At 45.1% G+C, this 26,224-nt stretch overlaps 1 protein-coding gene across 2 annotated transcripts; it reads left to right on the plus strand.

Annotated features, from left to right (window-relative positions):
• The first annotated feature begins 1,565 nt into the window (after positions 1-1,565).
• Positions 1,566-25,637, plus strand: PDGFA (platelet derived growth factor subunit A). 2 transcript variants are annotated; one of them, XM_084271060.1, is made up of 7 exons: positions 1,566-1,782; positions 3,009-3,105; positions 10,434-10,538; positions 12,684-12,871; positions 20,321-20,447; positions 22,011-22,093; positions 23,331-25,637. In XM_084271060.1, the coding sequence occupies exons 1-6, from the start codon at positions 1,720-1,722 to the stop codon at positions 22,064-22,066; spliced, it is 636 nt and encodes a 211-aa protein (XP_084127186.1). In that variant the 5' UTR covers positions 1,566-1,719; the 3' UTR covers positions 22,067-22,093; positions 23,331-25,637. The 2 variants fall into 2 exon arrangements, with proteins under 2 accessions (XP_084127186.1, XP_084127187.1); XM_084271061.1 differs by lacking the exon at positions 22,011-22,093.
• The last annotated feature ends 587 nt before the right edge of the window (positions 25,638-26,224 follow it).

The following is a 26,224-nucleotide window of genomic DNA, read 5'->3' on the forward strand; positions in this document are numbered from 1 at the left end:
AGCCCCGGGGCGCCGCGTCTCCGCGGCCGCGGCGGGGAGCCCCGCACCCGCGCATGCCGCAGCCAGGTGCCGCAGGGCGGAGGGTGCCCGCTGCCCCCCGCCCGCATCGCCCTCCTCCACCCCACCCGGATGGCTTTATTTATTTAGGGGGGTGCTGTTGGATTTCTTAAGGGGAGGGATGTGTGTCCTCTTCTCCTCTGCGATGAAGGCTGCGCTACAACAGCAGCGGAAAATCTACGTTCAAAAAACCCCCCCACAACACAGCCCATCGCCACCCCACCCCTCCCCTCCCGCGAGTGTGTGTGTTCCCCCCCCCCCCCGCCCGCAAAAAACCCCATAAATAAAATTAAAAAATTAATCACAGCGACGGTAAAAATCCCTCAGCCCACCCAAACCCTCCGCGGCCACGGCATCTCTTCCGCCTTATGTAAAGGCAGGGGCACAAGGTGGATCCCGTAAGGTTACACGGCGGCTGTTGCGCAGCAGCTCACGGCGGCTCCCCCGCCCCAGTGCCGCAGAGAGCCGGGGTGGCGGGCAGGCTGCCCCGCTCCCCCCTGCCCTCCTCCTCCGGCTCCTTTTTCTTCCCTTTTTTTTTCTTCCTCCCCCCTCTATCCCCCCCCCCCTCCCTCCCCAGTTACATGTGGGCAGAGCCCCTCCGGCCCTGCGAGCAGGGGCTGCAGCTGGCGGCAGCCCCCGGTACTTGTTGTTTGTGGGTTTGGTGCCGGGAGTACCGGGAGGAGGGACGGGGGAGGCGCATGGCAGGGAGGGGAGCGGTATATGCTGCTCCTCGCCGGAGCCACGCTCCAGACAGGCCACCGCTTCGGAGCGAGCCCGGGAGTCCTCCCTCTGCCAGGAGTTGCAGTTCGTCTCCGATCCCCTTGGGATTTAAACCTTCTTGCATATATAGATTATATATATATATATAATTTTTTTTTCTTCCTCCTCCTCCTCCTTTTTCTCCCGTGCAAAGTGGAGAAGGAACTGCACCAAGGCAGCCCGCGAGATCTTGCAATATTGCTCCGATTTATCACTGCTATTATTCCTAATTATTATTTTTTTAACCTCGCCCCGGCCGGGGAGGGAAGCGGGACCGTTCTCAGCAGGAGAAACATTCCGATCCGTACCAATAAAGATCTTAACATTTTTTTTTAAATTTTTTTTTTTAATTTTTCCCCCCCCTTTTTTTTTTTTTGAGAAAGGGGGAAGAGAGGGTGGAGGGCAAAGCATAGCGGGGTGGGGGAGAAGCCGGCAAATAGAGAAATCCCTCGGTCCCGGCGCGGAGCGGGGAGGCCGCGGCGGCGGGGGGAGGCGGGCCCCAGCGCCGCCCGCCGCGAGGGGGGCCAGCCGCCCCAGACAGGTGATGGGCGTTTCGGCTGCGCTCCGGATCGACTCCTTGGGTTTCACTTTGGTCTGATCTAAGCAAATATGCAGAAGTACCGGCTGGTCTAGTCCTAAGAGCCAAGAGGAGCGAGCGAGAGCAGCAGGAGAGAGCAGCCACGCTCCCGTAGCGAGGGGAACATACAAACAGCGGCAGCGCCGTAATTAAACCACCGCCGCCCCGAGGCAGCCCCGACCCACCCTGGATGCGGAGGACCCCCGAGCCACCCCGCTGCCTTTCCCCTGAGGGATGGTACTGAATTTCTGCGCGGCAGGAGCCGGCCTGCAGCTCCTCTCCATCGGCGTTGCTTTCCCTCCGTGTCTAAAGTGCACTAGACCGCGATGAGGACCTGGGCTTGCGTTTTGCTGATAGGTTTTGGCTACCTGTCCTTTACCTTCTCCGAGGTAGGTGAGAGCGGCTTTCTGCGTTCTCGGGCTCCGGGGGACGCCGCAGCCGGGGGTCGGGGCGAGAGGGCGGCGGAGGGCACCGGGGAGCGGGCTGCCCACCTGGGCTCCGAGGGCATCTCCGCGCCCCGGCCCCGCCGGGAGCTCTCGCCCTGCCCCAGCCCCGGCGCGGCCGAGGCAGAAAGCAAGTTGCCATTTCATGCGTGCCAGAGGCGAAGGGGAATGACCGTGCATTCCTCTCCGGGGCTTCTGGCTGCCCTTAAACATGATATCTATATAAATATATAGATATATACACACAAATATATATTCACGCCCCGTGGGTGCCAACCAGCTGCGGCTATTTGCAAGCAGAGCGGTGCGCGGAGCCGCCCGGCAGCGTCCGCCCCCGCGGCGCACAGCACTGCACACAGCCGGCCGCCGGCACCGTTAGTGCCGCGGGCAGAAGTTGGCTGAATATTCCCCCTCCAAAAACCTTCCTCCCCGGTTTTTGACCGCCACCCGGCTCAAAGCGGGCGAAGGTCGGGCTGCTCGGGGACGGAGCGGGGCGCGGAGCCGCCTCATGGGGTTGCTACAGGTGGCCCTGGTAGGGGAGAGCGCGGTGCTCGGCGCTGCACGGCGACTCCTTTAACTTTTCCCGGGACCGGGTCTGCTGGGCACCGGGAGTCGCGACGTGGGCGCTGGTAGGGTGGCGGTGGCCCCGTGGGAGTATAGTCGCTTCTCTCCCCACCCAGCGTCGGGGCACCCCGCGCCCGCGGTGGACTTCACGCCCGCCCGGGCAAACTTCATCGGCCGGCTGCCCCGGGGGGGTGTGCGGCTGTCGAGCGGAGCTCAGGGAGAGGAGGCGCGGCTCTCTGCCGGGCACAGGCTCCGCCAGGCCGGAGCCGCGGGGAGCTGCCCGCCCGGCCCAGCCGTGGCTCGGTTCAGTGGAGGGCGCGCAGCCCCCGCGGGAGCGCAGGCGGGGAGTTGGGGAGGGGGGGGGGGGACTGCGCTCCGGAGCCCGGCGGAGCGGGGGAGGGGAGGTGGGGTGGGTGCGGACTCTTTCCTTGCTTCGTCCAAACACGTCCAGCAGACACCCCGCACCCTCCATACCCCCCCCCCCCCCCCCTAAAAAAACCTCCCAACACCCACCCCCGCCCCGTAAGCGCTAAATCCCCGGCGCCGCAGGGGCGTGGGTTGCGCTGCGCGGGGCTGCGCGGTGACCCGCGGTGTGTGTGTCTTTGAAGGAGGCCGAGATCCCGCAGGAGCTCATCGAGCGGCTGGCGCACAGCGAGATCCACAGCATCCGCGACTTGCAGCGCCTCCTGGAGATTGACTCCGTAGGTAAATTAGTCCCGTCCTCATTCCTTCCGCGCCGTCGGCCGCCGCCGCCCCGGGGGGGAGGCAGAGCGGGCGGCCGCGGCGGAGCGACCCGCACCCCTTTCGCCGCTCCGGCCGCCCGGTCCGGGCTGCCTCGCCCCGGCGGACGGGAGGCGTGCGGGGAGTCGGCCTCAGGAACCGGGCTGCCATGGGCAGGGGAGCTTCGTTTCCAAGGGAGGCGGCGGCCAGGGGGCCGATCGGGAATTAAAACTTCGGGGGGAGCGAGGGGGTTTCAGGGTGGAGAGGCACCGAGTGACCCCTCTGTGCTTCCAGATCTCTCCGTCTCCCGGCGGAGAAGAATTTCCATAAGGTTTGTTGTTGGTCTTGCATTGCTCTGTTATCTTTAAACTACTGTCCTAGAGGTATTTAAAATATTTGAAACGGTATTTATGAATGAAGTAATGTCTCTTCAAGAGCTGGGCTTTATTAAAAGGAAAATAAACCGTCCACACTGATTTTAAACAGGAACCTGCACATGGAGCTTACCCTTAAAACCCACACTTTCTTCCCAAAAGAAAATAGTGCGGGGTTATTTTCTGCATCATTAAGCATGCAAATGGGTGTAGTGAGAACGTGCAGTTCAAACAGATCGTTGCAGCAGTAAATCTGATCTAGAAGCACTGTATTACTGGGGTTCTTATCACTTGGTTTCACTTGATGCACTTTGCTCCTGGTGATTTCTTCCCTTAGTTGGGAGAGAATAAACCCGGCACCTTTGATGTGCCCGAGGAAAACCTGTGTCTTTCTGAAGAGCAAACATGGAGAAAAATGAATGAGTTCTTGCTTGCGTTGGTACTGGGCCATCTCCCTTTAAACCATATGCTGTGTATTTTTGTAAAGTCTGTGCCAGGTTCAATCACCTTCATTCAGTGTTACAGGATCCTTCTAGAGTTTAACTCACTGCTGTATTAATGAGCAGGAATGCACCAGGAACGTGTTTTACAGACCTAGCTTTCAATTTTCATGTGATTAGCCAGCAAACGGTTTCCCATTACACTGAAAATGGGAGCATTTCTCTCTTGCACAATACTTTACCATAGAGGCTAATTACTAATTACCAGATTTGTTGGCATGGGCTTAGTATTTTTGGAGAGCAGTGCTTCATCGCGACTGCTTATCACCGCAATTAAAGACGCTTTCACAACAGGGAAGGGGCATGCAATACATATTTCCCCACTGAAGACTCTTTTGGACCAGACAAGTGCACTACTGCGAAAATCTTTTTCCCAGTGAACTCGGTGGAAGGCTTTGGCTGCTGTTGCAGGAGGGGCTGGGTCCGAGAGAGAGTATTTTAAAATACTGTGTGTTTCTTCTGCGTTGGAGTCGGTCTTCTGTGGCTACCAGCATACATTATTATTTTTCAAATACCCCAGCGTAACACGCACATGCTTCATTTTTAAATACCACTTAGAAGGAGAGCAAAAGTTCACATGGCTCCATTGCAAGAGAATCAAGCAGACAAGCGGAGCAACGGTGGGAGCTGAATAAATTAGTAGATGTAGCAGAGGAGAGAAATTTATTGCAGAAAATAATGATTAAACTCGTGGCAAATATTAACCAGGGGATACAAGACCAAAAATTGAGGAGGTCAGGCACAAGTTTACCATTTCATTTTGCTGGTTTCATGCAGTTTGTCGGTTTAGAAGCCATTAGAGAAACAAGGCACATAAATATTTTACTATTTCAACATGAAACAGCGGTGCCTTGAGACACAAGCTCAAACAGTATTAAAAAATGACCCCAAAGTATTCAGCCTTTCACCCTGTTAATGCTTGTGTGCTCCTTTTCTGAGCTACACGGGCAGGACTGGATCGTCACAGCGAGTAACTGATCTTTACTACCCACGTTTACATTTTCCGGGCACAGTCCTGCAGTCTTTACTGTCGTGAGTAATTCTTATTAAGGGTTTATCAGCGTGACTAACTGAACATTGAAATGACCACGTTTTCTTCAGTAAACAGGATCAGGCCTGTTTACTATATTTAGTGTTAGCTTGGACTAGCAAATGCGACGTTTTCTAGTTGTCACCAGTAAGATGATCTTTCCTTAGGGCTGTAACTGCATTCAGGGAAGGGCTAGTTCACCAAGAGCTTGCACACTAGATACATTTCTGCTTTATGACATATACTGATTAAAACCGAGGATCAGAATTAAAAAACACTCTAGTGATGATTTTCTCTCTCGTTTTAGTGCACTGGTATTGCCAGTCCTTCTGCATGTGAGTAGCCCTGTTTAAACTCAGTGGGTGGACTTGAGAATTACGAATGATCTTGTAGGAGAAGAGTTTGCAGGATCAGGCATGCATGAAGAAAATGTCTGATATTCCTGAGTAACAAGGCAGATTCTGTGGAAAACAGAAGGAAGAACAGTCATTTTTCTCTCCTGCAATGCAAAGCTTATATTTTTAATTGGAAAAGTAAGTTTTGTAAGTCAGAGTGGGCAGGTTTTCCTTCTATTCTGACAGATTTGGTCTCTATATTGTAGCGCAGAGATGACTGATAACCCCCTTCATAAAATTAGAAACCACACCCCCAGACCATCTGGCATATTACTTAAAGAAAAAAAACCCCACTACCCAACATGGAGCTTATCATTGTATTCAAAAATGAAAATCCAGGCCAATTTGTCAGAGCACAGTGCTGCATGTCCGATTGAAAGAGAAATCCCTGTAAAGGCCATGTGAAAATTGGCTGTTTGTATCAGAAAACAGGCTCTTGGATTAATTTGCTGTGCTTGGGATGCGTAGCCAGCGATGGAGCTTCAGTGGTGTGACAGCGAGTGGAGCCTGACCTTACTGAGAACAGCAAGCATGCACGATCCCGGGACGTAGGCAGCTGTAGCATGCAGAGTGCAGTTTTACTACTAACAGACTAAATCACCGAAACGGGGGCATTTCCTATATTCTGCCTGTGAAGTTGTCTTTGGCTTAGCAGCGTGGTTTTTCTCCTCGCGCTTCACCTCTCCCATCTGTCCTGTGGGAGGTAGAGTTCGTTTCATCACCTATTATGTTTGCCTCCTGCTGGGAACAGATTTTTTCCACACACCCCCCCCCCCCTCCCCCAAGTCATCTCCCTGCGTGGGGAAAGGCAGGGCTGAGTGTGCTTCTTTGCATGGTTTAAGGGCATCAACCACAGGGTCACCTTAGGCCGTGTGAATTTAACGGCCGGTGATTAAGAACTAGCAGAGCAGCTTTTGTTGAGCGGAGAAATGCTCTAAATTAACAGTATACTTGCATGGAAAAGTGTTGGGAGTGCTGCAGAGCTCAATCTGTTGGAAAAATCTTGTGTTGACTTTGTGGCTTTTGGTGCCAGGATGTTACAATGAGACATGAGTTTTCCTCGCACCTCTTACACACCGTGAGGGGCCGGCAAGGCACCTGCCACGTGTGTCCGGTGTTTCTCCTGAGAGGGTTAGAGGGAATACTCCTCTTTTACAGCTGGTTGATCCCATCTAGGCAAAGGGGGGGAAAAAAAACCCCTAAATAAAACAGGATCTTGCAGGCTGCTACTTATATTTCCTTTAATAGATCAAAGTTGAAAACTTAATGACAGCTACCTCTGCAGTTGGATGTCAGGGGGGCATATTTTGCATCAGCCAGAAAGAAGATCAAACAAACAGATTGACGTTGCCTTGGGCTTTCTGGCTCTAGGACCGATTTGTAAGACAGACCGTTTCAGTTTACTGTAACTCACATTGAATTCCTGAAAAAATGAGATAATGAGAATTTCCTGAACTGCTGTTGTTGGTACTAGAAGTCTTGGACCTATACTTTTTGGATGCACATCAAAGTGACATCCAGAAGGGTTTGTGTTAAGACTACGTATATTGGTGATTGTGCCTCACACGGAATTCCTTGGGAAGGAGATGGCAAGGAGAAAGCCTAAGTTGATAAATACAAAGTAACAGTAGTCTTAGGAAGCTTTCCACATGCTTATTTAGGGAGAAGAGTAATCACATATTGACAGAATGTCACAGGAACTCTGTGATAGATACTCCATGACCCAGTGGAAAAATGCCAATCTGACAAAAAAGAACAATTTCAGCTACACTAATGGATTGACCAAGGCTAATTGCAGGAGTTTCTCTACCCATCATTGATATGTTGTCAGTACACAAAAGATTACAGAGAAATTCTTTGATTGGCTGCCATGAAAACATTTTTTCATTATTAAAACGTTAAAAGAGAGCTGCATTAATCTGGCTCCATGCAGCATCCTCCATCTTCACTTAGTGACAAGCAGTGTTCGATTTCTAAACTAAGAATCATCTGTTTCTAAGCTTTCAGCTCTAAGCTTCATTTTGTGAGGCACTAAGCACCCATAAACTCCAATTTCCTTTGCTAAGAGCTGAAACATCTTATCCTGCAACTTCAGGCTCCTGAGTCAGTACACGAGGGGGAAAACCTGATGCAGATTAGGTATCCGGCTTCTTAAAAGTCAAACTGGAGAGTGATACTTGCAATTACTGTAGCATTGCAGTTTGAATGAATGGCTACACATCCAGAGTCAAGTGTGGGTTTCAAAGCTGACTTTCTGATTTTTCAATCCCACTCAGGCAAGACTCCTGTTGACTTAATGATTGTTTCAGGTACAGTGATTTTCCCATTGACTTCACTGGGAAATGGAATTCCTTCCAAATGCCCATGGCATCGGGGGGCACCAAGTGCTTTTAGCGTTACAGTGTGTTCTGGCCCCAGCTATGTGCTCCATAATTCTGTTTATTAAAAAAAGAGAAAAATTAAAGAAAAAAAAAGATGCTGTGTCGATAAGAATACCACAATTTGTGTTGCATAATGCATTGAGGTTTGCCTGTTTTGCAGTCTGCTGTGCTAGCTGTGTAGATCTCTTTTTTTTTAACCCCCACAGCGAGACATGAACTTATGAAATGATATACATGCCTAAGATATGTAGCGAGACAGTGAGATATGGTATGAGCCAGAGGCCTTCTTCACCTTAGAAATCATCTTATAAGCAACACATGCTCCTCGACATGTCATTTCGCTTTATAAACATGATGATAGAATATGGCTAATTACAGCCGAGTTGAGCAGTTATATGTAAGCACATGGCTTAACATATTGGTTAGCTGATCATACTATTTCTTTAGTCTTACCAGTTTCTTTAAAGAAGATGGCAAGAAATCAGTCATGTCAAAAGGGAGCTATGCCAGCGTGTTGAACGCAGGACTAGGACCTGTGGCTCAGGCCTGCCGTACAGCTGGCATCATCGAGGGTTTCTCTTTTCAGCAAGATGTCTGTGCCCACCAAGCATTCGGATTAGAGGCATTAGTTTTGTGTTTAATCTTTTTTAAATGCTGTTTGCATGCGGACAGAATGCTTCTTGCTCTGAGCCTAGCTTGGATCTTACGCTGAGCAGAAGTCATGCTGCTTTCTTTTGAGTATCATCACTTCGTTGCCTCAAAGTGAGGGACGACTTGAAGGTGCCAAAAAAGGAGGTCAGTATTAAGGTGTTGGGTGGCAGGGTGTTAGGAAGTGGAAGAGGACTGGAGGAACGGTTCCTCCTTTTGCATAATGCCACTTGGGGTCAGTTGGGTGGCCTGGTGCCACTGGAATGGGATGCAGGAAACCTGGCTCTGCTCCCCAGCTCAGTCCTGGTCTTCCTGTGGTATCCAGATGAGCCATTTTATTACCCCACTGATGAGTTTTCTGGAGTGCGTGATCCAGTAAAAGCATAAATAATATCTATTAGTCATCCCTACATTCCATTACAGGACTGGGACTGTAAATGAGGCCACTATCAGCTAATGAGATCCCAAAGCTTCCCACTGAAATCAATGGGAAACGAGGACTCTACATAGGAAGTAGGAGCCAATGTGTTTGGGTAAATTGAGAGTCTGGACTTTGCACTGATTTATTTCAGACAAGGATCTGTTGAGCTGGTTAGGAAAACAGGCAGAACCAGTGGGTGATCCTGGCACTACCTCATGGACCTCCCATTTAATCTTCTCTTAGCTACCTACAATAGTATGTTCCTAGGAGTGAAGATAGACCTTGAGGCACAGAGCTTTCTAAAGTGCTGAAGATAGCACTGTCTTCATGTCTTAGCAGGCTCTGCAGGCGATTTCGCGAGCTGCATGCTCTTTAGGGCAAGATTTCTGGAGCAAGGAGTAAGTGAGTTGGTTTGTTGGTAGAGCAGACCTGTATGATGTGCGTTACTAATAAAACCGAGAATATACCAAGTTCCAGAGTCACAGTTGACTGTGGGTGCAAAACGAACTGGAAGCAGAGAGCATGACAGTGCAGAAGGCAGAAGAGTGTCAGATGTAGCATGTAGAGAGAGTAACCAAGTACTCTGCAGTAACTGCTGAGATGTTTTAGTGTACATCACAGTTTTCTTTGGAGCCAGTAGTGAAACCTTGAAACTCTCTGGTGACGTTGCAGATGGCTGTCCAAGCAGCAGAGCACTAGAAATCTTAGTTTTGGTGCACTGGAATCTCTATGTAGTCCTCAGTTTGCTTACAGCTTCCTCATCCCCAGTTTGCAGAACCCCACTGCATGGGACACGACCTGGACTGCTTCACTTAACAAAACCAAATAGCTGCAGCAGTTATTTTGTTGTTTTTTATGATAAATGAGATGCCAAGTTTTCCATCTTTGCTTTTTCTCATGGCCCTTTAACCCATGTGGTAGGCTTATTTAGGGAACAAGACAAGCCTGGATGCGGTCCCAGAGTTTGCAGTAGCTTCAGATGCCCCTCCAAAGGTTAGGATACTTCACAGGGGATTTGTTCTGCAACAGAGAGGCTAAAAGGAAACCCATGCTAGTTACTTTTTGCTTTTGATTCTGTCCTAGTACTGCCCTGAAAACCAAGCAAGAGAAAATTTACAGAGGCAGCATTGTTGCTGTTGGGTGTGTAATACCATATTTTCTGCTGTAGCCCAATGCCAGAACTTCAGAAAACTTCTTGTAAGAAACATTTCATGTGAAATATTATTGTTCTTATTTCTACACCTTCCCAGTAAGAAAAGCTTTATTATGCCTTTCACACAAAAATGTGTCTGTTTTGCTTTAGATATGGTTTGGTGTCACAGAGTGTGCACTGTTTCTGGGAGCTTTCAGTAAAATGGGTGTTGGAATTAAATTGTGCATGCTTATACATGACATTTAATGCCCGTGTCTTGCAGTTGCATCAATAGGAGCTACATTAGCCTGGCTGCAGCAGGATTTGGTGCTGTGCATACGTACAGCACAGATGTATAGGTCTGGAACAGCACTGTAGCGACATAGATGCGAATGACATAGCTGAGGTTTAATATTTTGTCTCCTGTTCTAGGATACGATGATGTTTCAGAAACAAACTTGAGATCTTACAGTGTTCATTCTGCTAAACATGTGCAAGAGAACCGTCCTGTGCCCATTCGCAGGAAAAGAAGCATTGGTAAGAAACAAGCTATTTGTACTTAGGGAGCAAAAATGGGGTGTCGGGGAGGGGGGGGTGTGGGTTTGGTCAGCCAAGCAGGACATTACACTGGAGAAATGCGACATGCACAAAGGAAAAAGGCCCTTTCTAGTTTCTGCCTTTCTTTGTGCCCAAAATGAGCCATTGCCTGAGAAGCTGTCTTCTGGAGGATGTCCATAGGAGACAGACAAGCACAAATTCTTTACATTCACTTTCCTGTTGCAGCATGTTAGAAAGCTAGGCCTTGGTTGGAAAATGCTGTGATATTCAATGTATAATTCATAGTGTGGGGAACAACTACAGCAGCGTGCTTTAAAAAACATCAACAGTTGGTAGAGTTTTCAGTACAGAAGCCTCACAAAAGGAAACAGCTTGACTCTCTATTCACAAGAAAAAACCAGTTTACCCAAAAAAATTAAAAGCCATTGATAGAAATGCTGGGGCATTGATTTCCATCATTGAGTAGGGCACCAGGCATGTTTACAGGGGATTTTGTTCTTACTAAACAATCATGATGGTGATCCAGCAAAGGCCAAATATAAATTGAAAGAGATGCTAATGACTTTTAGAATAGGGTTTGTATGCAGCGCTTGTTCATCTGTGTTTTACCATTCCATTTGGCTGAGGAAAACATTCATGATCTTATCCATTATAGGTAATTCAGAGTCAATATATTTGTACTTTAAGCTGTGGCGGGGTGCAGCAGATAGCACAGCATGCTGTCAGCATGGATTTGCAGTGTGAATTGGCAAGCGCGCTCGTCACATTGAATGCCTCTAGAGAACAGCGGTTCTGAAACAGTCTGCTACACTTGGCACCTTACCCTGCAAGGTGTTGAATGCCTCCCTGCCAAAGTCACTGGCAACTGGATATGCTCAATAACTTGTAGGAGTTGCCAGCTATCTTGCAGTATTGGATCTGTTAATTTTTGTGAGTTCATGGCATTGGGGTCTGAGAAAAAGAATTTTCACTCCATTTAGCTGACTGAAATGCATCTCTTTCAAAACCAAGACTAGATTTTCATGCTACGGGCACTTGCTAGGCTTGAACTTCTTGTACTTCAGAAGTAACTGAAGAAGTGCAGGCAGTACTCCAGCTCCCTGACACATCTAACCCAAAGCTATCACTGTTTCCACTGTAAGGCAAAAAACCCCCAAGCTGCCTTCGGAGAACTTCCCATCAAAAAAGTTACCACTGCAATTGATGTTATTTTCTGGATGCTTTTGAATTATCAGCTTGATTTCTTAGGCAGTCCAGAGGTTGAGAACAAGGCACGGTTTGGATTTTTCATGGCAGCATCCTGCAGCAGGAGAGGACCGCTCTTTGTGATCCTCATGTGGCTGAAACTTGTCTACCAGCTGGCCATACCCGAGCCCAGCAGGATATTGGTTTAGCTGCAGGTTTATCAGTCACGCTGCTCCTGTGGTTTTGCCTCATTCAAAAACTAACAAATTAAATAAAAGCCACCATGTGCAAAGCTTTGATAGCTTCACTCAGAAAAAAATGGCAGTTGTCCTTTGGGATGGCAGATGGACCAGACTCCCTGATGTGGGGATGTTAAGGTTTTGGAAGTGGAAACCCAAGAGTCGGAAGTCTCGAGCTGGCTCAGGTTGTTTCCCAGCTCAGCCAATTTGGGTGTGATATAAATATCCTCAGTGCAGCTTCTGTGGTGGTATTTGCCACGTATTGGATGTTTGTGTGATAATATGTGTGTGCAGCGATCACCCCAATGTTTACAATAACAGCTGCTGCTATGCAATGGAGAGGGAGCTGTATCAGAGGATCATGTAATCTGGAGGAGCGCCTGGCTCAATGTCACTTCTAAAGAGCCAGGATTGTCTTATCTAATGGCATGTGCTCCCCACGATGTTGGGAGCCAGGCCTTTGTAAACCCTCATTTTAGGGCTGGGCTTCTGGGAGTGAGTAAAGCTTCTCTCTAGGGTAGCGTGCACAGTTTAGAGGTGGGCACACAGTGCTCAGCACTGACTTGTCAGTGGGAACTGAGAACATCTTCTTAACCTGCCAGCTAATGGTGCCACGCATAGATAGATGCTGTAAAGTATCTGGGTGCTCTGAGGTGAGAGCAGCTGCTCACCTGGAAGTGTGAATTTCTTGTGTTCGCAGAGGAAGCCATCCCGGCTGTCTGCAAAACACGGACGGTTATATACGAGATACCTCGGAGTCAGATTGATCCCACCTCTGCCAACTTCCTGATATGGCCACCCTGCGTGGAGGTGAAACGTTGCACTGGCTGTTGCAACACCAGCAGCGTGAAATGCCAGCCATCACGGATACACCACAGAAGTGTCAAGGTGAGCAAACGGTGCCTGCAGAGCCCTAAGAGGGTCTGCTGTAAAAACTCCGGGTATTCTTGTAGTTGTTGTGGATCTTTGTTACCTATCCTCAGAGCTGCAGGATCAGATATGATAGTCCTCTCCATCGTGGGAGAGCAGATAGCCTTTCAAGTTACATGATCATTGGAAAAATCTTGCAGTTTGATTTTCACAGGATTCCCTTTAGGTTTTTCTTCTTTTGTAATGAAAATAAAGTTGGTTTTGTCTTTCCCATGATCTCGCACAGTACAAATCTTAAAGAAGATAAAATGACTCAAGGCGCATTGGACTTAAAAAAATAAATAAATCACAGTACGGAATGTTGTTTTCTTAATTAAATATTATGCAGCCTAAATTGGGCTTTTATATTTGACAACATAACACTTTTGATCTGAAAAAATGTGTTTCAAATTATCTTACCCCAGGGATAGAGAACTCAACGGCTTCATGCTGTATTTACTCATTAGACAAAATCCCTGTTGCAATTTTCCAGTAAATATTACGTGAAATATTTCTTATGTTCATTTGGCTTCACTGTGTTCTAATTTTTATCAGTATTTGAACAAGTAATGTTGATTTACATCTGCGTGTAGGAGATTAGACTTACACTTAGCATTTATAATGTTAAGACTCCGAGTTCTTCTTGCCCTGAGTATTGTGAGAGAATTTAAAAAAAAAAACCCTAACACATTCTTGAACATAAAAGTGCCCAGCATAACACACTGATCCCTGTACTTGCAGTGGATTTCTTCCTGAGAAAGGTGCTGTTAACCCATATAGCACCATATGTCCGAAACAGAGTATGGCATCTAAGCCAGTTGATTGTTTTTCACACACACAGGCATCTGGGCAGGACTTCTTCTCTGAACATCTGAAAAGTGTTTTCACACCCAAATAAGCTGGAGAAACATTGGAACAGATTTCCTCAGTCTTTCCAAAAATAATTACACTTCACACTTGCTTGCTGCCCTTCCTCTGTGGGATATACTTTGCAGAAACAACTAAAAATGAGGAAGAAATCAGGATCAATAATTATTCGAGGGATGAGAACACACTGGGAAAGTTGAAGCACCAAAGTCTAAGCAATTCAGAGTAGAAGCTAAATTGAAAAGTGCCTCAGGGTGATAGTTTCTAATGCTGTTGCCTTTGGGTTTGATAGAGCTTCCAGTTAATTTTGTGTAGCAATTAATACATACAAAGCAGCTGGAGATGCCCAGCTAAGAGTTGAGCTGTGTACTGTGAGCTCATGATTGGTACTTGTGTATGACATTGCTTTTCTCCTACCCCCGTGGTGATGGGGGAATATTATGGACACACAGAGAGAGGTTTGACTGTTTGTCCCCTGCTTCTGGGGACACTGAGGGTTCCCTAGAAGCTGCAAACTCCACAACTCACAGCAGTTTTGCAGGGTATCACTGCTGGGGCTGGATCCCCAGCAGACCGCCCTGTTAAAGCTTGGTTTCTCTCTCTGCAATGGTTTTGGTGCGTTCAGATTTGCATTCATTGTAGTAGGGCGCGAGCTAAAAGTAGGCTCAGCTGAGCAGCTGCTTTTTGTGGCTGTGTAAATATATTGCCACCAGCAATATCAGTACACGTCAGCCAGCTTTGGAGGACTTTCTTTTTTTTTCTTCTTTTTCTTCCAAGCCCCAAGACTGCTTCGAACAGTCATTAAGTAGAAGGGAAAAAAAAGGACAAGAGGTCAAGCAGGAACAGGATGTTCATTGTAAAGGTTGTAGGCTGACCCCCCTGTCACACCAGCAATCTCTGAACAGAATCCATATTTATGCCCTCCAGAGTCAGATCCTCTTGTAGCTTTGATATAATTGATGGGTTTATGAGCCTTTTGCCAGTGCTACGTTCAGAGCTGGATGTCTGCTCATGCCATTAAGTAGCTGGCCCAGAGTGAGGGTCACTGGAAAGGTAGGGGTAGTGGTTTTGGAGAGCCTTCTCAGCTGTTCCTGCAGTGCAGTTGGAAAGCCGTCTTGTGTTTTCCCCTGATGTCAGACTGCATAAAAGCCCTCTTTTGATTAAACATTGAAAAGGCTTTCCCCACTTCCTCTTCATTGACAAGGTAGTGAGATCATAGCTGGCCCATTCACACTAGAAAAATGTTCACCCAGAAAGGTCAGCAAGTGGGTTTACATCATCCAACAGGCAAAAGCAAAGGGTGTTTTCTTTGTCTTACTGAGGGCCACTGTAGTCAAGGTTAAGAGACGATAGTGGTAGTGTGGGAGGAGCAGCGGAGGTGCTTCTGTTGGGGCATTCCTTTCCCGGGAACATAATTCAAAGGCACTACGGTTTGGGGATGTCCTTACTTCGCCTTCACAGAGCTTTGGGCAGTGAAGTGGCTTGTGGAATTGGAGTTGTAAGGAGGCTCCAAGCCATGTGTCCTTTGAGGTTTGCCTTTCTTGGGGTGGGTTAGTGAAAGGTAGGTTTGCCCTCCACAGTAACAGTGAGCCCATGAGAGTGCAGTCTCCTGGTCCTAAAGACATCTCTACTCAGCTAGTTGTACCTGCACAGTGCTGCAGAAATTGGACTGAAATAAAGCGACTGGTTGAGAGTTGCTCTTTGATAGGAAGGAAAGAACTGCATGTCTGTCCTGATAGAGAAATGGTGACAAGGATTGGAGAGTCAGGGGTCTCGGTGTCTATTACAGATATATTTCCTCTCCTGTCAGCAAAAGCCTTTCAGTAACATCTGCAGATTCTATTGCTTCTGCACACCGAGATCAAGCATTTATCAAGTACCAGACCATGATTTATTTGTGGGATTTCTGAACTGGCTCTTCCCAAGAGGTTTCTTGTCATGTTGAGCATGATCTTCTTTGTGAATTTGGTCACGGCAGCAAAAGTACCTAATATTATAAAGCAAATCCTGCCTATACTGCTAATTTTGAATAGCCAGGCTGAGTATTACACTTGTTTGCAGCAATGCTCATTTCCAAACTATGAAACAAAAGCTAAAGCAGTCCATCTACCTCAGCTTTGCCTTCTGCTTGGCCTTGAGCCATGCCAGCTTTAGTCATTTCTGAACGTTCAGTGTTGAGTTGGTTTGGGGAAATTTAGCCTAGTATATTCTTATAGTAGATGAATACCAGGGAAAGATGGAGAGAAAAGTAGTTGGAAAGGAAGGAATGCAGGAGTAGCTTCTCAGCTGTCGTCTGGGAGTTGTTCAGAGAGGTTTTGAAGAGAGATGGAGAAAAATGCAAGAATTTGGAAGGAGTTGTTCAGCAGAGCTCCGCAGTCTCTGGAGAGGGTAGGAAGGCCTTGCTGAACAAACCATGTATGTAGGTTAAAGTGGCTGTATGTAATGTTTGCAGGTTTAAGGACATTTTTCTTCAGTGACTGTATCATTCAGGTAAACAGCACTTTGGTTTTAACTGAGGCTTAACTGGAGATTACTGCCAGCACTTGGTGGGACTGGCTGGCAGGACCAGCTGATGGGTATCAAAGGTCGGTTTAAGAATGGGAGAAACAAGGGGAATCCAGACACCGGTGAAGACAAGACAGAAAACTAGGGAGACGTGCCGTCAGAGCATGAGGGGGAGCAGGCTGTGGCAAGGTGCCTGACAGAGGGCAAGGCTTGTCTGCTCCCGTTTGCACAGAGAGGACGCAGAGACGCGCCCATCTGCCATTCCCCATCACCCGTCTGCTCCGGCACCCTCCAGTTCTACCTCCGGATCCTCCCTCCCTCCGGGACCTCGCTGAGGCACGGCCAAACCGCCCCCTGAGGCGACTCCCGCCGCCGATTCAGCTCGTTGCCTCCCCCGGTGCTTTCCCAGCGTGCCCCGCGGCCGCCTCAGCTTCCCGCGCCTCGGGGACTGCATTTCCCAGCGTGCCCTGCTGCCGTGACAGGGCTTCCCGCCGCCCCGGGGGTTGGAAAGGCCACCCCTGTGCCTGGAGCTGGGGTGTACTGGCCCCCCTCCCCGTCCCCACCGGTCCGTGCACCCCTGGGCCTCGCTTCCCTGCAGGGAAATCTCTGCCTACCCCACCCTACGTGACTGCAGGGGCTTTGCCAGGGGAGTGCCCTGCAAATGCCTTGAATGGGTATTTTAGGATGGGTGGCTGCCAGGCCCCGCGGTGTTTGGCCTCCCCGCCGCTTCCCACCCTGCCTGCGCTGGGGAGGCGCGCACAGCACCCGGTGTGCCCGGGAAGGCACCAGGCCAGACCTGCCGGTCTGTCTCGGGAGCGTGGCTCCAGGCCTGCGGAGCGCTGGGTGACTTGCCAGGCCCCGCAGGATCCCTGCTCAGTCCTTCTGGTGCCTCTTTGCCTTCCGTGCAGACCTGAGGGCTGTTCAGCTCGCAGTTGTAAGGCGAGAGGAGGTTTTCCCTCCATCATATCAGCACGCGGCTATTTTAATGCGGTAGAAACAGATGCTTCAAAAAAAAGCATCCTCATTCAGCTGTTTTGTTTTATTCCCCAAACTGTATTTAACTGTCAGCCACACGAGTTTTGCTGTTCCAAGGAATTTTCTGCTCTGAGACTGCTCTTGCACATTCCTGCCCATGATAAATTGTGGATTTCTCCTAGAGGTGTTCAGACACCTCTGCTTACAACCTTGTTTTTCTCCTCCTATTACTACCTGATACCGTCTTTTCTGGGAAAGCTCTAGGAAAGGTGTCTCCATGATATTTCCCTTAGGCTACATGTTTTTATCAAGTTTTATTTCCATTTTCACCATACTGCATGATAGTACCTTGAGTCTACAGCAATGCAAGTATGGTGCCACCGATTATGTGCTATTTAACTATGCTAGTCAGTTGTTTGGGTTTTGTAAAGCATTTTTATATAGTGATGTTTTATGGTTTTGGAGGACTTGAGGTTATCATGGGACTTAGTTCTCTTGCATTACAGACAAATACATGTAGATGTTGGTTTGTTGAGGACTGACCATGTCGAAGCATTACACTTGAGACTAACTGTGCAAGATAAACACCAGGGAGAAAAATATAAAGTAGAAGAAAGATTCTAACACAAGGCCAAATCCCATCCTGTTAGCATAGCTATCTCTCTTCATACCCACTGAAAGTCTGACTTGCAACCTTCATCATTTTAGAGTAGCATTAATTACAGATGCTGTGTGGCAGCAGGTGTTAATGGATGACACAAGCATGGCAGTTTATATGGTTTGTCCTGCTTTGCTCTAGAGAATTCTGAACATCTTACCAAATGACATCGCTTTAAAGTGTGGTGAGAAGTAGGGCAGTGGAACGGATGCTGGACTATATTTTAACTACAGTAAAAAACAGCTTCAAATTGCTGCATAAATTCATTACAGTCCCGTTCTTCAAAGTACTGTCTTTCTGGTTGTGGGGTTTTTTACAGTTGTTTAATACCAATAACCACAGGAACTGCATTTATCTTTTGGTTTGGAACACTGAGCAGAACGAGGATAGACTTTGAAAAGCTTGATTACAGTTTATTTTTGTTGCGTGTAATTTTCAATAAGAGTGGTTTATTCCAACAGCTGTAATAAGCATGGCAGATCTGAAAGCTGTTTCATGATTCCTGTGTCTCTTTCTTTGTCTCTGATGATGGAGGTGTCTTAATTACTGTTTGTTTTTGTAAATTTTAAGGATTAGTCATCCTTTGATGCCATATGACTCAGTTGTACCATACGTCTTTGTGTTCAAAGACTTGATGGAGTTGGATTCTGATAGGGGATTCTGAAACACATTGCTTCGACCCACAGTTATTCTTTCAGAAAAAGCATTCTTGTATGTCACAGCCAGCTCTTAATCTGTTCAAATGGAGATCTGAGAGTTTTGGAAGATACCTTTTCATGTGGACACTGCAGTTATTGCATCTGTGTCTCTGCAACTTTTGTTTGCTGAGTAAATGAAATTCGTCTCCAGATTCTGTTGACAGAAGAGGCGGTGACTAAAATGCAGATCTGAACTCCTGGCTCCATGAAGGCGATGGCAGACCTGCTATTGACTTTATTAAGGCCAGGATTTTGCTCTAGCTTCTGTTACTGTCATTCAGAGGTTCTTGGGAGTTTGTGTCCGCAGAGCCAGAAGACAGCTTCTGGAAACTGGGAATGTGATGATTTTTTCCAGCCACCTCTCTCGTTTTGTGACACTGTTGTTCCACTTTCAGGAGGGCCAGGGAATGATTTTCATAGTGTGAAGATTGGTTTGGAGCATTAAACCCCACCGAACACACAAGTAAACCATTACCAGGAGAATCTAGTGTAATTGTGGACGCCTTATTTGGTAGTAACTGCAGTAGTAACTGGTTGCATCAGACTTTATGGCTTTGTCATGTATCTTATGTAGAGACAACCAGCCTCTCTTGTCTTTCTGCTCCCTCATCTGTCTTATTTATGATGTATACCTGTACTGTGGTGTCTTCTCATTTGCTGGGATGGCCATGTTGAGGCCACCTTTTGTCGAATAAGTAGGTAAAGCAGTAGGACTGAGAAGCCATGATTTTATTTCAGTGGTTTCCATTTCAAGCAAATGATTATCACCTAATCATGCAGCGTTTCACACAGTTGTAAACTGAACATTGGACTCTTACACACTGTCTAGCACTCTCTTTGCCCACGTTATGCTGCATTCCCTTGCATGGCCATGACTTCATGCCTGTTACGCTTAGCCCAAGTCAGTGCCCAGCATCCCACAAACCATTCAGTGCCCCAGCACAGCAGCATTCCTGCCCCCTTTGCTGTTCAACCTCTCCTGGTCACGAGCACCATGTTGGTCAGGATGTCCTCATGTTCAGTATCCCCTTACACCAATGCTCTTCTTTTCTGCGTTGGTGACCTTCAGGTGACAGACCCGCATGTAGGCAGAGCTGCTCCAGCATGGTCCTTCCTCCAACCTCGCCTTGCCTCCAGACTTTTTTGAAGGATGCCAGTGCTTTGGCTCAAAGTGGAGCACTGCAATTGGAAGCAGTTGGAGGGACTAGAGCGGAATAGCGTTTCCACCAGCTCTCCACAGTACAGCCAAAGGCTGGATGCAGTTTGCGAGTGGTAGTTCCTTTGGACCTATAAACAGTGCATGGGAGCTCTTGTAAACAAGTCCCAGGTTATTGTAAGAAGGGAGTAGGATTGGGGTTGCTGCACAATCATGCTAGAAAGTGGTATTCTACAAGAACCACCACTGATTGGAATCTGTACAGAAGTTTATTGTGATATATGTGGGGAAGAAAAGTCGCTTAAAACCTCAAACTGAAATGAATGGGAAATTGTTTTATCTCTTGGGGGAAAAGAGAATGGTTTCAAACTGCTGAACTTGAATAAACAAATAGTCTGTGCAATAAATAGTTACGTGATGCACAATTAAGATAAAAGATTATTATTATGGTAACATTTGATATGGGTTTGGCTACGTTAAAAAAAATAGAGGTATATAGTTATCTGTCTTCAGTTCTGAACTCTGACTATGTTAATGTGTCTCAGTACATACCTCATCGTATTTTATAGGTGGCAAAAGTGGAATATGTTAGAAAAAAGCCAAAATTAAAAGAAGTTCTGGTGAGATTAGAAGAGCATATGGAATGCACCTGTACATCATCAAATACTAATTCAGATTATAGAGAAGAAGAAACTGGTATGTTTTCCTTTTATTTTTGCATTAATGCTGATTTCATATGGACTTTATTTTTATATCAGTAAAAAATGTAAAGCAAACTTTGCTTCCAGTGAACTCAGTAGAGAAGCTCCCAGCTACTTCTTTGTGTGTTGATGCAAAATTAGGGACAGTTTGTACTGGATAAAGAGTTTGGATTGGAAGTTTAAAGTGTATCAATTCTCATTAGGTTAGCCTTTAAATAACTGTAAACGCCTGATAGTATTCAGGTCTTGCCTAACTAAGTTAAAGGTTGTCGTGCTGCAGCTTATTGGTGAACTTTGTTGCCTAATTTCTTTATACTTTGTGGAGACAGGGCTAAGGCTGAGATTTACTTGACCTTGGGGAACATATTGATGAAATGAATGGAATAAATTAAATATTCAGGAGCAAGGAGTTTTGAAACAACATTGCCCGTTCCTGTTGTTCTTTTATTTATAACTAGTCAGGAATGTATTGTCAGTTATCAAGCTAAATGTAAGTTTGCCTTATCAGGACATTTAAGTTACTATGGGGAAAGATTTACAGGGAAAAGTGCTTCCCTTCAATCTGACGTTTATAAACCCACCTAAAATCGTTAGCTCGGGTCCTCATACTAGGGTGCAATCAATGCAGAATTCCAGAGGCATTCAGGAAACACAGTACAGGAGCAGGGACGCCTCCCTTTCTCCTGATTTTGGTTGAAGGCAGCCTTAGAAGTTTGCTTTCACCTCTGCCAGGAATTTAGGGGCGCACTAGACCCAGACTCAGTGAAAAGCAGGTAAATATGAGAGGAAGGCGATGGATTTTGCAGGTGGCTGGGTAGGGAAGGTTTTTCTGTACTGTCCCTATCAACATCAGTTGCTATGTACTGAGCAGAAGAATTAGAATTTGTATAAAAGGAAAGCTAGGCCTCTGCTGTGATTTTATTGGACATTAGTTTATAATTTGAGCTGAGTGTTTTAGCTAAGACTAGGTTGAATTATGAGTAGACAGAAACCACGTTTGAAATGGTTATTTTTATGTGTGTATGGTTTCATATTTTTTCTATGCTTTTTATTTGGACAGAAAGTTTCATTAGATCGATTTCAGTTTCCCAAAATGTCTTTAATCACCAAAATCTAAGCAGTTTAGATTCTAAGATAAAAACTTTTTGGTGTGTGTGGGGAGAAAAAATAAAGGGGTAGAATTGTCATGGAAGAATTACAGATTTCTGGGATTTAATTACTGATAGAAACAAAACTTGCACCAGCAAATGGATGGTGAGCTGAAAATAGCTTAACTACAGAGCTGAGAGCAAATGTTGAATGCTGCATGGTAACAGTAATTATAGATGGATCTTGGAAATGACGTATGCGATGCCAGCTTCGTTTATTATTTCTTTACTTTTGTATAATTACGTTGTAAATGGAATGTCAAATCAGATGTTACAAAGTTACGACTTTTAATGTGAAGGGTAATGAGATTTCTTTGAAATGTAAACGGTTTGAGTATTTCTTACTTAAGTGTTGGACGAAATGCGTGTTACTTGAGGGCTTTTTACCAGCCCTGCCCTTATGTTAACAGGAAGGCCTAGGGAATCAGGTAAAAAACGGAAACGAAAAAAGTTAAAACCAACATAAAACCTACTGGAACTATTTGCTATTCAGGTAGGACCTATATGCTGACCACCCTAATAGCACAAGTACTGGAAAACTTAATCAAATATCATCACTTCAACTTAATCACTATTCCAAATCTTGACACTTGCTACCTCAAGCTGCAAAGAGATTAGATTTGATTGGCTTTGATAATTCTACCTGCTGGAATTTCCCCTTTAAGCTCCACATCACCATCAGCATCTTATATTCTTGAGCTACTTCCTTTTCTTGTCTTTTTTGTTCCTCTTTTTTTTTTTTTGGAGGGTGCTAATACTTCAGCTTCTGAAATCTTGAGTTCCATTGCCTCTGCTTTTGTTTCATTATTATTGATTTCTGAGGTCAAAGCATCACATAATAATGCATGTATGAATTGCCAGGTTACAAATCGTCGTGTTCCCAGTCACTGGCTGTAAAGCATTGAGTGTACATACAGCAAATACTATTACATGCATGACCATCAACCCCATGTTTTGGCACAAACTGGGATTGATTGTACATGCACCTGAGATGGTCTGATGATCTGCATACTTGACAAGGAGGATGCTTAGAAATACCATTTTTTGTGGTGCAGAACCCTGTGTTACATACACGAGAAGATTAAGATCTTTCTATTTTTTTTTATCTGTTCAATCTCAGAATGACAGTCATTAAAAATTCATGAGGTTTGCAGTATAGTGAAAAACTAACACCTTCTCAGTGCAAAAATGACTGAAATCCTTTGGCCAACATATCAGCAATGTATGATGGCGATACACATTGCAAATTGAATATGGAATTTCCATTTCTGAATGACTTGAAACCACATAAACTCCAGCACTTGCAATTGATTCTAGTATTTGGAGCAGGAGTGATTTGGATTTTGCAGTGTATGTGCCTAACACCTGCATAACGGTGAATTTAATTTCAAACACCTATTTTTGCAAGTGAACTCCCAATGGCAGTTTTCATTTATACTGATGTACCGTTTGTAAAGAATGCTAAACTTGATATCCTGTTTCAGATTAACAGGTATTTATTGGGAGTAGTGTGATAGAAGGAAAGATTTTCTAAAATTCAACTTTAAAAGTCAGCATGTAAACTCAATCAAAACAGCATTTAGAACTTCTTGTCCCAGGTTAGTGACTCTTCATGCAGAACAGTTTGGGGTTTTTTGGGTTTTTTTTTTTTTGTTTTTAAGTCATCTACTTAGAGGATAGGACCTTTGATTCTAATCATAGAGTTATTGTATCTTTTTTCTCTCCTGCAGATGTAAGGTGAAAATAAGCTAGAAAAAAAACTTCTCTCTGGGACATGGATGTACATGGTTTGTTACATTCCTGAACCTACTATGTATGGTGCTTATTGACTGTATACTTTATTTGTTCTCCTATGTGAAAAAAAAAAAACTGGCTCAAAAGAACACTTAATGAGAACAAAGAGACAATGTACATTTGTTTAATGTGACATCAAAGCAAGTATTGTAGCACTCTGTGAAACAATAGGAAGCTTCCCTGTCCAAAAAAGAAAAAAAATGAAAGAAAGAAAAACAGAAAAGAAAAAAAAAGAGACAGTTGAATGAATGGAGGATACCAAAAGTACTCAAAAACATGACAAAAATCTAAGTGAATAGTGGATTTCTGTCAGAGCAGTCAACGGTGCTTTACGTCAAGAAATGTGCCTGCGTTCTTGATGAAGATGGATGGACACTGATGGACTTCAGGCACAAAAAAAGCAGGAATGTATGAAATGATCAAATGCCACGCAAACACTATAGAACAATACATCCTTGCTTGGTGGTGTTTTAAAAGTCTATACAAAAAAAAAAACCTTCTGGGGAGCCTTAAGTGGATTTTTTTTTTTTTTTTTACACCATAAAAGTGATTATTAAGTTTTCTTTTTACTCTTTGCCTAGCTTTTTATTATCTCTTGGACTACATTTGCCAATAACTCATATAAAAAGACTGGTATAACAATAAGCAGAACACAAAACATTATGGTATTTCTCCGAGTGGGATGCAAACTAATGAGATGTATTAAAATAAAAATGGTATACCTATGCATAATTTTCTAGACGTTTCTTGGTTTATGTTCCCCAACCTCCTCCCCCCCCCGTAATTTAAAGCATTACATCAAAAGAAAAAGAGGAAAAAAGAGAGATGTGCGTAAACAAATCATAGGATATCCATGCAAAAATCCTTTTTTTTTCTAAGACTTATGCCAGTTGCCTACTAGTGATATTGTGTTAGCAATTGTCATTCTTATCAGTATACAGATACTTTTATTTCACATGTTGGAGCTGTGTGAAATGTATAAATTCTTGTATCTGCATTGTACAATGTCATGGTGGCATGGGAACTACCTTGCTGCAAATATTTGAACAAAACCTAAAATTCTTTATTTTTGGTAAAATGTTATGCTTTATGTGTATTCAACAGAAATATGTGTTTTTGTAAAGGTGAAGTTTGTATTTTTATCTAAAAATTAACAGTTTTATATACCTGAGAAAGCCTGCTATGTTTTCTTGAACCAAAAAAAAAAGAAAAAAAAAAGAAAAAAAAAGGAAAAAAAAAAAAGCATTTTGTGGTCATATTTTTGTAGTAGAATAGCCCAAATAACATCAAAATCTATTTTAACTATAGCAGGGCAGATAAAATACTCTGGCAGCAGCTCCCCTGTTTTCAAAGTGCCAAAGGATTAAATGTTCAGTTCCCCCCGGATTGCAGTGGGAGCCACATGGCTAAATCCTTCTGTACTGCTTTGGAAATTTAGGGCTGTGCCAGGTATGACATGGCTACTCACTTGGCCAAAATCACTGCCCCACCCCAGTAGTTTGGCTGATGTACCCTTTGTTTTATTTGGATTATCGCATTGGATATGTGAAATGAACTGCTGGGTTCTTCTATTTGTGAAACATCTACAAAAAGATCCGAGGTTTTTTCTTCGTAGTTTGGAAAGACAGAAAAGTTTTGTCTTGAAGACCCTGTTTCCACTCAGATGAAAAACCTCTTCAGACGCGAATGAACTGCGAAACCTTAAAACAACAAAAGAGAGATTTTTAACTTTTCCATTTCTTTAAATATAGTTCAAACATTCCCCTCCTGCTCCTGTAGCTATGTCCAGTTCCAACCAGACAAAGCGATGTTAGCTAACAGGCACTATTGGCTTCAGATGCTAATGCAGAGATAGAGTTAGTCACCGTTCTATTTTGTGATCATTTTCCCAGTGTATTTGTTGAGCACCAAAACTGGAAATACATTTAACTAAGATTGTCTGTGCTTGTTCTCCACTAAGTGTACTGTTCACAATGTTATGCACATGAATGTATGTGTCTGCGTTTAAAAAAGTGTATAAAATGTAATTTATATATTTATGTTTCAGTGGGATGCCAATAATGTTGCTCCGTTCCCTTTTTTTGTCTCAAAGATATCTAATGAAAAACCAAACCCAACCCCCCATATATCCATTAAAATCATGTAGATGAAAAGCATTATGTGACCCACTCAGACACTGCGCAGGTGTGAAAGGATGTCAAAGTCACTTAAGTGGAATAATTTGCAAACCAACTTTTTTTGGGAGTCCCATGGTTGGCGCTGGCACGAGAAGGTTGCATTCAGGTTGGTTGGGCCAGCATCCCTGGAGTAACTCTGTTGAGTATAATGGAGCTCTGCTGATTTACATCATGAGTGAGCCTGGCCCGATATTAAAGCCTTGGAGAGAAAGAAAAAAACAGGAAAGTGAGAGGCATGCATTTTATTGGTGCCAGCAAATAAATGTGTTATGCCAAATTCAGAAAACCAGGAGAGAATGAAGACTGAATGGAGTCTTTTCCAGTAGTTGTTTGTTTGAGACTTGTAGTCTCGAGTTAATTCTGTTACCGGGAATGAAATGCACACGAGTCTTTGTTCTCAAGCGCAGTGTTTATACGGCGTGCATCAGAAAACACTAAAATCTCAGGGCTATATTCTCAGCTAGTAGAAATTGGCTAAATGTTTTTGACTTCAGATGCCCCTAAGCTAATTTACATCAGATGAGGATCCAGTCCATGGTTTTTAAAACACGAGGAGGAGTGTCATGGCATATGCGTCATTTACTGTAGTCCGGCTGAGGTACCACCTGCCAGCCTTTCGAACCTTACAGGTGATGGGGTTAGTCCTTCAAGGT

This window comes from Gallinula chloropus (genome assembly GCF_964237585.1).
Source record: "Gallinula chloropus genome assembly, chromosome: 15".
Classification (NCBI taxonomy): domain Eukaryota; kingdom Metazoa; phylum Chordata; class Aves; order Gruiformes; family Rallidae; genus Gallinula; species Gallinula chloropus.

What these genes read in the sequence shown, in the direction of transcription:
- PDGFA (XM_084271060.1), top strand. Translation starts at nt 1,720, where the DNA reads ATGAGGACCTGGGCTTGCGTTTTGCTGATAGGTTTTGGCTACCTGTCC. An exon ending in TGTCCTTTACCTTCTCCGAG is followed by an intron (nt 1,783 to 3,008) that starts GTAGGTGAGAGC and finishes GTGTCTTTGAAG; the next exon opens with GAGGCCGAGATCCCGCAGGA. An exon ending in TTATAGAGAAGAAGAAACTG is followed by an intron (nt 20,448 to 22,010) that starts GTATGTTTTCCT and finishes TTATGTTAACAG; the next exon opens with GAAGGCCTAGGGAATCAGGT.